General features: G+C 35.0%; 2 protein-coding genes across 2 annotated transcripts; both read left to right on the top strand.

Moving 5' to 3' along the window:
- Positions 1 to 1,403: 1,403 nt before the first annotated feature.
- Positions 1,404 to 4,232, top strand: LOC114194324 (glucan endo-1,3-beta-glucosidase 12). The gene is given in 7 exon segments (XM_028084469.1): positions 1,404 to 1,556; positions 1,714 to 1,840; positions 1,943 to 1,966; positions 2,051 to 2,499; positions 2,502 to 2,736; positions 3,356 to 3,404; positions 3,507 to 4,232. Coding segments are annotated over 6 exon segments (957 nt in total). The 5' UTR covers positions 1,404 to 1,556; positions 1,714 to 1,779; the 3' UTR covers positions 3,646 to 4,232.
- Positions 4,233 to 6,601: 2,369 nt separating this feature from the next.
- On the top strand, positions 6,602 to 10,855 carry LOC114183554. The gene is made up of 3 exons (XM_028070626.1): positions 6,602 to 7,133; positions 7,985 to 9,413; positions 9,492 to 10,855. Exons 1-3 carry the CDS (start codon positions 6,869 to 6,871, stop codon positions 9,676 to 9,678), a joined length of 1,881 nt encoding a protein of 626 aa, XP_027926427.1. The 5' UTR covers positions 6,602 to 6,868; the 3' UTR covers positions 9,679 to 10,855.
- The last annotated feature ends 436 nt before the right edge of the window (positions 10,856 to 11,291 follow it).

Genomic DNA, 11,291 nt, shown 5'->3' with positions numbered 1-11,291 from the left:
TTTCGGCCAGAAACCTAGTCAGACACTTGCCTTGTTAAGTGATAGCAGGCAAAATAGATTATTCCACATGGCTTGTCCCCACTCATTTTACTTGCCAGAGATTGTATCTTAAGGCATTGCCTTTCTTAATACTCTGCCCAAACTACATACGGCTAACACACAACCAATAATCGAAGTTCAACCTTTCGGTCTTTTTTTGTTACAACTTTTTAGTCTACTCTGCCTTATTAGATTATTTTCATTTTCAACCATGGCTTTTGCTCCCAACAAAAAAATATCCATCACTTTTTTATGCCTTTATTAAGTGTGAATTTATTACTATTGGTAGTGGTTTTTGCTGAGATAGTATGGCTTGTCTTGTATAAATCTTTACCACCATCCACTCACCTTTATAGATCCTTAGTAGATACTCCAAACCAACGTCGTCACTGCACATGTTTTGATCCCCTATCACGGAGCAAATTTTCGGAAGTCGTAATATTTCTTATTTCATTTTTTCATCTTATTTTAAATAAATCAGAACCAGAAAATTATACCTTTTTATAAACTGATGTAATTAATTTTTAAAATTATACCTCTTATCTAAAATGACAGAATACTGAATAACCTTTTTAAAATAAGATAATTTATTTATTAATATTTGGCTTAATATTAAAGAGTAGAATATCAGCTACTTTATTCAACAACTACCGCTATGAACTTGCGCCAATCATCAACCACTAATTCATGACCCTCTCAACAATCCAGCGGCTCACCGTCGTTATTCACACATTAAATAAATAAAATAAAATTTTCTTAACTTTAAGCTAGGTGATGCCTGTGCATGACATAGAAACAGAACACGTGTCTCATTCCAAGTATTTGTGCCAGCATTTTTCACTTTACGTCGATCTAATAAACATCATTAATCATTAATTATATACAAACAACATTTACCTTATTTTATAAGTAATTAAAAATAGATGAAAGATTTTTCTACATTTATTAATATTTAACTAACCATTTCATCAGATTATTAAAAATATGTAATAAGAATATAAAAATATTATCAATAAGCGATTAACAATATCCAAGGATAATTAATATTGCTCTATAAATTTAAAATCGTGCTTAATTTGGTGGAATACTAATTATTTTAATTTACAACAACTCACACGATATCCAATCAAACAAAATACTTTCCTTGACTTTTAACTATCACCGAAACAAAAATAGAGACTATATTTAAAGAATTATCAGATTTTGAAGTAGACACTGTATAGAAGATTCTGATGCAAAATGCTCGATATTTATAAATCTTCATCAATAGAGTAGAGACAGTTTATAAACATAAAAAATCCATCGATTCTAACATAATAATCTATAAAAACATTTAATTTTGTTAAATTAAAAAGAGCGTGTGGTTGCACTGTGAGAAGATCCAGAAGTGGAAGAAGCTGTTGCTGATATTGCTTGCACACAGAAAAGGCTTTGGCAAAGAAAAAGAAGCAGCAACTTATGAAAAAGCATGTTTCTGGTCAGACCCAAACACTTCCCAACCCATCCTTAGTGACAAAGTAACATATTTTCATTATTTTTCTAAATCATTATTAGAACTTGGTCGTTTTCTTTTGTTCCAACTTTTCCCCAACCTTTTTGGTTTGGTTTTTGTATCTTCAACACCTTTCCCGGTCTCATCTCTGGTTCTTTCCCATGTCTTTTTGTTTTTAAAAGCAATCACTCCTTCCAATATTCCAACACACGCTCATTCTACATTGCTTCACCACTCTCTCTTTCACCATGGCCAAGGAATCCTCTCTATGCCTCTTCTTCCTCTCTTTTCTCATTCTCCTTTCTTCCGGTGAGTAACCCTTCTGTTCTTCTTCTCAATAGATAACACTTTCTTTGCTCTTTGTTTCCGAATCTGAATCACTAACTGGGCTCCATCATTTCTCCTTTGCAGGGACTGCATCTTCACCCTCTCTTGGTACCTCATTCCTCCCCGAAAGCAAGATCTTCAAATCTGAGATTCGGTTTTCTGTTACTAAAATGATTGCTGCGTTGTATGCAGAAGTACAGAATACCAAAGGTTTAGGTTTTGTACTGGAAGATCTCAAAAGAGAAGAGGGAGAAGGGATAATCCCTTTGATCCTAAGAGAAAAGCCAAGCAAAGTCCACATCAGAAGAATTCTTCAAGTCACAAACAACTCACCTACCACAGTTTCCCCCACAAATCCAACCCCACCTGCACCAGTAATCTCACCTCCAGATACACCAACCATCATCACAGTTCCTTCCACCAATCCTGTGACAGTTTCCCCCACTAATCCAGGGGCAACACCTGTGACAGTTCCTTCTACCACACCAGCTACTCCCTCAGCACCCACAAACCCAGCCAATCCAGGGGCTCAATCAGTCACCAACCCTGCGACCTCATATCCACCACCATCAGGAAATGGTCCTGTCACAAATGCCCTTCCTCCTCCTCCAAACACAAACGCTCAAGCCACGCCTGGGGGCAGAGTTGGTGTGTGGCAAAGACTGGAGTTTCAGAAGCTACTCTTCAATCAGCATTGGACTATGCTTGTGGAATGCAAAGTGTAGATTGTTCTCAGATACAGCAAGGTGGGAGTTGTTACAATCCAAATTCATTGCAAAACCATGCTTCTTTTGCCTTCAACAGCTACTACCAGAAGAATCCTGCGTCAACAAGCTGTGATTTTGGAGGCACTGCAACCATAGTTAGCACCAATCCAAGTAAGATCTTAGTAGTTTAACATCCTTTTCTTTCAGAGTTTGACTTATATACTGTTACTCTAAAGATTAAATGGATAATTTATCCCTTACTGTTGTTCTCATTTTAAGATGTTAATAAGTTTTAGTCTCCTCACATGCATAAAAGGTTATTTCGTCTTATATTTGTATAAAAGCGAAGTTTTGGTTAATGAGAAAACAGTTTTTACTGTGTAAATACACGCCAAGAAAAACCACTACAAAACAAACTGTTCAAGGACTAAAACTCACAGTTTTCTGAGTTAAGTTCTAAATCTTAAAATGGAAACAACTTTAAGAAAGAAACGAATAATTTAACCCTGGCTAAAACATCAGTTGACAGATATTCAGAGAATTTACTTTATTATGGTCAAATCTTATCGGATGTTTGTGTAAAGATGTTATATACTAAAATTATCATTCTGTGTGTCTGTAAGAGTATTTATGGGAAGAAGTTATTCCTATAAATGAATTTCAGTAGTTTTTTTTTTGTTAGGATATATATCCCAGGTTAAAAGAAATGTATGTAAATTAAACTCTTTCATAGTTTGTAATTCACATAATTGAAGATAATTTCTGAAGGACTCTGTTAAATTGTGACCAGGTTCGGGTTCTTGCATTTACCCATCTTCTTCAGGGGCAGGCACATCCGGGTAAGTAAAATTTAATGGATTCCTTAGCTACAGCAATTTTTTTTTTTACCACTAAGCCTACAAGATACTAATCATGGTCCTGTATAATGCCATCTTTTGCAGCTCTAATGGCTCACCTTCAGTTTTAGGATCCCAAAGCCCTCCTGATTTAAGTACCTCAAATTCAGCTGGTCTGAGGCCTTCTCTTAACTTTATGGTTCTGATCGTATTATCCTTAGTCGGCATAAGACTCACTATATGAGTTTTCCTCAATACACATAGTGTTGAAGTTAGTTGTGTTGTAATATTACAATCAATGTACAGCTCAAACAGCAGTATGACAGTAGAATGAATAGAAGAAGAGAGACCACATGAGGATGACAGGTTCTGGTCTGGTTCAGGTACAAGAGTTGTGCGTAATTTAGTATGCATTGGTCAGAGTTTGTGTTGGAAATTCGTTTGCATATATGAGGGTTTGTTACTATTTTTCAAAATGATTCACATGAATATGTCTAGTTAGAATCCAGGTTATTGAACTCATGGGAACAATTTCACACTATGGAAGAGTCTATTCTGAGAGCTTGTGATGATGTAGAAGATTAATAAAGAGTGTTACGTTTCATGGCAATCATCTCTGTAAAGCAGAGCAGCAATTATGATATTGGTAGATTGTGAAGGTTTTTTTGGGAAACCACTCTAAAGGGCACTATAGATTATCATAGTGGAGTACTCATGATTATATGTGGTAGAGCATGCATGCTTTACTGGTTTTGAATCATCATAAGCAATATTTGTCCACATTCAAAAGCTCTTGTTCTTAAATGAGTTACTATTTGATTTTTTTTTTAATATAGAATGAGTTACTGTTTGTTTAGGTAATGGTTGTGCATTATCGTTGCAGTATATGGATTTTTCTAGTGTTAATCTATTAGAGTTATAAAATCAATTTTTAATTAAATAATTCCGAACTGATGAACTAAAAGAGACCGAACAAATGAGTCAAAGATAGGTTTAAAGTAGCTTGATGATTTTTTTTTCTAGAAAATATATTTAGTCTTTTTCTTAAAGGTAAACGTGTGAAGTATTTGACATCTTCATTTTAAGAAGCTTTTTACTTATAAATAAAATATATTGTGTAATTTGGAATAATGATTTGTGTGAGAAAGGTATTCACATTCGTAAATTTGAAATTGAGAGAACGAGGAGAATAGCTAAATTGATTTGAGGGTAATACATTTATATTCTCGACTAGGACATAATATTTCTTTACGTTCAGGTGCATTTTTTTTTCTTATGAGCTTGAGCCTTAAGCTACTTGTGTGAGATTTCGTAACATTGTTCATGTTAACAAACCGCGGGTACGTTTGTGATGAGGTCCATGATGGTGGTGAAGATGGAGGTTCCAAGAAAGAATAAAACCGATTTCAAAAAGAAGGAACTGGTTTCATTCATGCTGGAATTAATTCCATGATTATCAAAGAAAATTGAAATCGATTACAACATATTTGGAATTGGACATGATTCGCGTCGAACCAAATTCACTTTATTGATTGTGTTGCTTCTGTTGCACGACATCCATTATCGACTTGAGGAACTAATGTGTTGTGTTATGTTCTTCAACTTTGACCCCTTTAAGGTATTAGGTCATTCGTGTTCTAACAAGGAGGTTGTTGGTGGAGTGATAGATTCATTCAAAATATTTTAGTCTTTATCTAAATAATGTTACGAGATTGAGGTAGATGGTGATGATTTTTTTATCCTCACAATGCACAAAGTTGTGATTATAGTAATGCTCATGGCCAATCCAGCCACGCAGAATGAAATATAACAAGATGGATCGGTTTGGATTGAAAAAAAAAAATAATGAATAAAAATATAACTTTTTATTTTTTGAAAAAGAAGTATATAAAATTTTAAGATGATATGATGAATATAATAAATTAAAAAAAATGTTAGGAAGATTTATTTAATAAATTAATTAAATTAACCTTTAATATAAAATAATTTTAATTAAATATCACATTTTATTCTTATTATTATTTTATAATTTTGTTACAATAATTATTATTTTATTTTTAATTTACTAATTATAAAAAATTAAAGTAATTAATTTCATTTAATTAATTTTTTGATATTTTTAGTTTACCTATTTATCTTATTATAACATAAAACATAATGATTAATAAAATGGTAAAATATTGTATGTGATTGGTTATTTTAATTATTTACTTTTATAAGATAAACTTATATTAATATAATAGTAAATCAATTTACTTCATTTATTTTATTTCAGTAATATGAGATCTTAAAAATTATAATAATTAAAAAGACAAATAAAGTTAAATAAATATGTTCAGTAAGATAAAATAATTTGTTCGCTATAATTTAAAATATTAATTTTCTTACAATGGTATTGGAACCTTATTATCTTCTATTGACATTTTAATTTTCTTTGTTAAATAATTAAGGTTGTTATTTAACAATTTAGGAGATAAAAATACTTGGTTTTAAAAATATTGTGCAAGTGAAAATCACTTAAAGATCGAAGAATATTTCATTAAAATCAGTTATCCATCAATTAAGTTATTTCAAGTACAAAAACAGTCAATTGAAATCATTAAAAATTGAAAAATATTTCAGCAAAATCGTTGTCAATATAATCTAATTATGAAAGTTAAGAATGTATAGAATTAAAAATTAAGAGTGTTGGAACATAGGAAACTAAAGACATGACATATGCTTATTTTGAAGGTTGAAAACATCCATTTTTGGTAATAAACGATATCTAAACTTATTTATTTTTGTTTTTTTATCTTGCCAATTTTGTAATAATTTTATCAAATTATGATAAAATATTTTTTCGTGTATATTAAAAAGTGGTATTAGAATTTTAAGTTTATTATAATTTGTATGTTTTTAAATCTTTTGGAACGAAGATGGAAACTTGGTGGTGGTAGGTCACGCAAAGCACAAAATAAATGGAATCCCATTTCTGAAGTAAGAAAGGGGGCATGAAAAGGAATGAGATGAAAGACTCCACCAACATAGTCTCATAATTATAATCGTTAGCATTGGGGTGGAATAAAACCTTACTTGCTACAACCATCAAAACTATGTCCATGCCACGTCCTTAAACTTTTTTCTCCCAACCCACCGCACACACCTGGCCTCCAACTCACGCACACCCCAATCACAAAAACCGGGTTGCCCCGACCCAGAAGACCAATTTGATCCACGCACTGTCCAAAAGGGGTAAATCAGTCAATTCACATCACTCTTTTCTTTCGCTTTCTCTCACCAACCATAAATCCCCAGAATCCTACCCTCACCCCACCATCTTCTTCATCTAACACCGTTTCTCACGTCGCTCGCCGTTTCGTGCCACACAAAAGGAAAGGCCGAAGACGCCGTCAACTTACTAACACTGTCAGTCAGAGTGTAAATCTAGAATCGGAAGAGATTAGGGTCTTGAAGAAATCGGCGTCATGGGCGGAGATGGAGCGACGGCCAACGCGGAGGCGCAGTACGCCTCTGCCAAGATATCAGTGTGGTGGGATATCGAAAACTGCCATGTGCCCAAGGGTTCGGATCCGCACGCGATCGCGCAGAACATCAGCTCCGCGTTGGTTCGCATGAATTACCGCGGCCCTGTCTCCATCTCCGCCTACGGAGACACCGCCACGCGCATCCCACCCTCTGTACAACACGCCCTCTCCAGCACCGGAATTTCCCTCCACCACGTCCCTGCCGGTCGGTAACGATCTTATCTCTTCAAATCCCGCCTTTACCTACACCTATGTTCAGTTATTTATGATTAGAAGCTAAGTGCATTAAAGATTTCAGATTTAAAATCTTATTTATTAATCGCAAATAATATATATATTTATTTATTTATTTAACTGACAAGAACACTTTCCTACTATCTAGCAACAACTTAGTTAGAAATTAAGCAACAGACTCAGTAGAATTAAACTGATTTATTCAAAACTAACAAACTCAAACCCCAGACTTTAGTTACATGATGTGAGAACAAGTATAATACTGCAAAAGGATCTCAGTAATCCACGCACAAAATCTCAGCAACATGTCCTTCTTTTACTTGCGCAGCCCATGGTTACGAGTTTACATGTTAGTTCTGAGTTCCGAGTATACTAGGGTTTGCGCAACGCACCTTGTTAGTTCTGAGCTCCTCGGAAACATCGAGAAGTTATTATTGTATCTTGGAAACATGGGAGAAGAATTCGTTGTATCTCGGTAACGTTCTAGAAGTTCCTGTTAGCTTAAGCAACATAACGTGTTCTTAAGGGAAGTGTTCAGCCAGTATTTATAACATGTAGTAACAGCTAGAAACGTATTAAAACATATTAAATATATAACACATTTTGATGCTTGATGTTAGTTATACACTAGTGAAAACACGTAATGTATAGTAACTTGGATGTTCTTTCTCCTCACTGTGATGCATGGACTTTTCTGTTGTGATGCATGGTGTTTTCTGTGTTTTTTGTATGAAGTCTATTGTGAATTTTATTTGAAAATGTGAATCTCAAACATCTATTTTTTTTTTTTTTGGAAATTAACTCCGTAATATTTGATAATAGGTGTGAAAGACGCAAGTGACAAGAAGATTCTTGTTGACATGCTATTCTGGGCAGTGGATAATCCCGCACCCGCCAATTATTTGTTAATTTCGGGTGACCGAGACTTCTCAAATGCTCTCCATCAACTCCGGTTGAGGAAATATAATATTCTTCTTGCGCAACCTCAGAAGGCGTCAGCACCCTTGGTCGCTGCTGCTAAGAATGTATGGCTTTGGACTAGCCTATTAGCGGGAGGACCTCCTCTGTCTAATGGTGAATCACAACAACTCGGTAATGGTAGCCTTAGCCATGTCTCATCTTCTGACTCCTTACAAATCCCAGTTACAAGTACTTCTCAGATGCAGCAACAAGTGGAATCCCATTCAGAAGTTCATGCAGGAAATTCAAAATTTCCAAATGGAGGCAGGGGATTCGACGCTAGGTTTCAGGGTAAACCTAATTGGAGAAACCCGAGCCAATCAAATGCACCCAGAGCCATGAATCCACTGCCACCTGGACCTCATGATAATCGTAATCGTAATAATATAAACTCTTATCGACCTGGCAACTTTAATCCAAATGTCCCGCTGAGTGGATCTGCTACAAATTATGTTCATGGTAACAGTAATCTACAGGGCAATCATCAAGTTCCTTATTCCCAGCCATTAAGACCAAATAACTTCCCATTGCAGCCTCCTTTTGCACCTAGTAATTCATATACTCCAAATCCCCATACTTTTGCACCTCCAACAGTGCCACCTAGGACTGGTGGACCCAATTTCAATTCAGGGCCACATACCAATGTGCCAGATATTGGTAATCTAAACATTTCGGGATATCCTAATAGTGTTCATAACCCACCACCAACTATTCAACAACGGAATGGAGATTTGAAACAAAATCCTAACAGTAGTGCTCCACATCTTTTAAGATCAATTGATGAAAAAAATGGACATGTGGCACATAATAGTGGCACACAACAATTACGCCAAGGTTATCAACATGGTCCAGAATATCAACCAATGCCATTGGCAGCAATGGGTAATAATAATCCTCCTGGTAGTGGTATGTGGGGTTCTCCAGGATGTCCTAAGCCTTCTGAATATGTACAAGGCCTAATAGGGGTTGTTTTACTTGCCTTGAACTCACTAAAAAATGCAAAGATGATGCCAACTGAGGCAAATATAAGTGATTGCATCCGGTTTGGAGATCCCAAGCACCGTAACACTGATGTTAAGAAGGCTCTTGAAAGTGCTATTGAGCAGAATATGGTTGTGAAACAGAATTTAGGTGCTTTGCCATTGTATGTTGGTAAGAATGATAAACTTTGGAAGTGCATCAATCCTTTAGGTGGTAATCCTAAGCAGCACTCAAAAGAAACATGGGATCAAATTGAAAAGTTTTTAACAACTCCTGCTGGAAGATCAGCAGTAATGGCTACTGTGTGCAAGTAAGCATATTGTGAAGTTGATTATTATCTTTTCAAGCTTGTCTTAGTCATCTTATATGTCTTTGTTTTCATTTCTAGTTATGAAGCAGGTATTGTGATTAAGAATTTGTGCTTCAAAGATCTAGCTTTGGGTGATGTCCTTCAGATATTGAACATGTTAATTACCCATAAAAAATGGATTGCACATCCTCCTTCCGGTTGGCAACCACTTAGCATTGCTCTACCTGAGACAAGCCCTGATCCAGGGGTTGTAGCTGGAGTATAACCACATTTTGAATATGGTAATGGAAAGGCACCCAGACAAAACTCAATGAATATAGTACAAGCCAGAGCTCTAGGAATTTTGATGGTATAATCCTTTCTTTCCCGTCTGAATCAAAAAAGGTAGGTAGTAATGGTGAACTGTAATACAAAAAGCATCTTCAATAGTTGAAATATACCAAACACTTAAGTTTGGTCTGGTTGTTGAGGTTTCTACGATGGCCTGCTTTGCATCGCAATGGATCTATCTTGGAATTAGTGACTTCTTTTGTCATGAGCTTCTACGCAACTTTTACCTTCCTACAGATTTATTATATTTTGCCTAGAGTTTACCTTATTTGGCTGAACTCTTCGGATCCTTTTATTGATATATTTTAAGTAGTTTCCGGAATACTGACCAAGTAAGTATCTGTCTTGCACTTGTGCTGGATATTGATGGACCTTTGATCTAGTTAGGTAAACCATCCTCAATGCTGTTATCACTTGGAAAGTGATGTATCTACTCAATCAAATTCTTCAGGGTGAACTGTGGAATGCAAGTCCTGAAGCTGTTTTATTGCCTTATTGTCTTGTTCGTTGGTGGTTGCCTGTTTTGGAAATGCTGCAGGAAGTTAAACCACTGTACAGAGAACACTTAATTTGCACAAAAATTCACTCTTAATTCTGCATGAAGCTCTTGATTTGTTATCTCAACACAAATACTCAGTATGATTATGATCTGAGAATTTGACTATGAAAATCACGTTATGGAGTACTCAAAATGATTCAAAGATGGTGAAATCAAATGGTAGGGCTTCCTTCTGCATCTCTTGCTGATGGTGCCTACATAGTTGTGATATTTACTATACATCTGGAATTAGCTTCTGGATACCTGGCTCAGTGGGGGAATTAATCTGGTCTTGCCGCTTCCTATACCTTGTAATGTTATCGGAATTTAAATTTCCATTGTATGATATTGTTTAGCTTCCTATACCTTCAGCTTTGAGTTATATTTTGACTTGTGTTTGTTGGAGACTGGAGCATAGTACAATTTGTGGTTAATCTGATTATACTTTCTTAATCTTTGGAATAGTGTGATTGATGGCCACTGGTGTTGGCTCAGACCTCTTCAACATGTGTACATAAACTCAGATTTGGATTTGGTGCATCCACCAAGTAATGTACCTTTCTATTTTCTTTTATTGGTTCAGCTTCAACTAAATTGTAGAATTACATTCTTAGCTTTTAGATTTTATGTGTGGATCATTCTTAGGAATTTAACGGTTTCGTTAATTGCTCTATCAAAATGCCCTACATCCTCTCTAATTTAGAGATGCTCAACGTCTACTTGAATCCATTCAGAAGCTTGATTTGGCTTGGTTAATAAATCTTATAAATTAGAAGGGCATTCATGATTTTAAGATTTTTTTTAATTTAAATAAAGATTTGATTAGATTTAATATTAAGATTTTTTAAAATTTTGGAGAACCGAAAGAGAATTTATCCAATTTGAGGGACGTAAGATGTTTGAAGGAAAAAGAATTGACGTAATTAGACGTAAGTATTTATTTATAGGGAAAAACATTAAATGGGGAATGCATTCAAATGCCTTTTTTTAGTAGATTTTTTTCATAAATA

Source organism: Vigna unguiculata, chromosome 1, assembly GCF_004118075.2.
Source record: "Vigna unguiculata cultivar IT97K-499-35 chromosome 1, ASM411807v1, whole genome shotgun sequence".
Taxonomy (NCBI): Eukaryota; Viridiplantae; Streptophyta; class Magnoliopsida; order Fabales; family Fabaceae; genus Vigna; species Vigna unguiculata.
Note: the sequence above shows the minus strand (reverse complement) of the source record. Positions and strands in the feature narration are given on the sequence as shown.

Coding starts and splice junctions, on each gene's coding strand:
- LOC114183554 (XM_028070626.1), top strand. CDS start 6,869: ATGGGCGGAGATGGAGCGACGGCCAACGCGGAGGCGCAGTACGCCTCT. Junction 7,134..7,984: donor CCTCCACCACGTCCCTGCCG/GTCGGTAACGAT, acceptor ATTTGATAATAG/GTGTGAAAGACGCAAGTGAC. Junction 9,414..9,491: donor GTAATGGCTACTGTGTGCAA/GTAAGCATATTG, acceptor TTTCATTTCTAG/TTATGAAGCAGGTATTGTGA.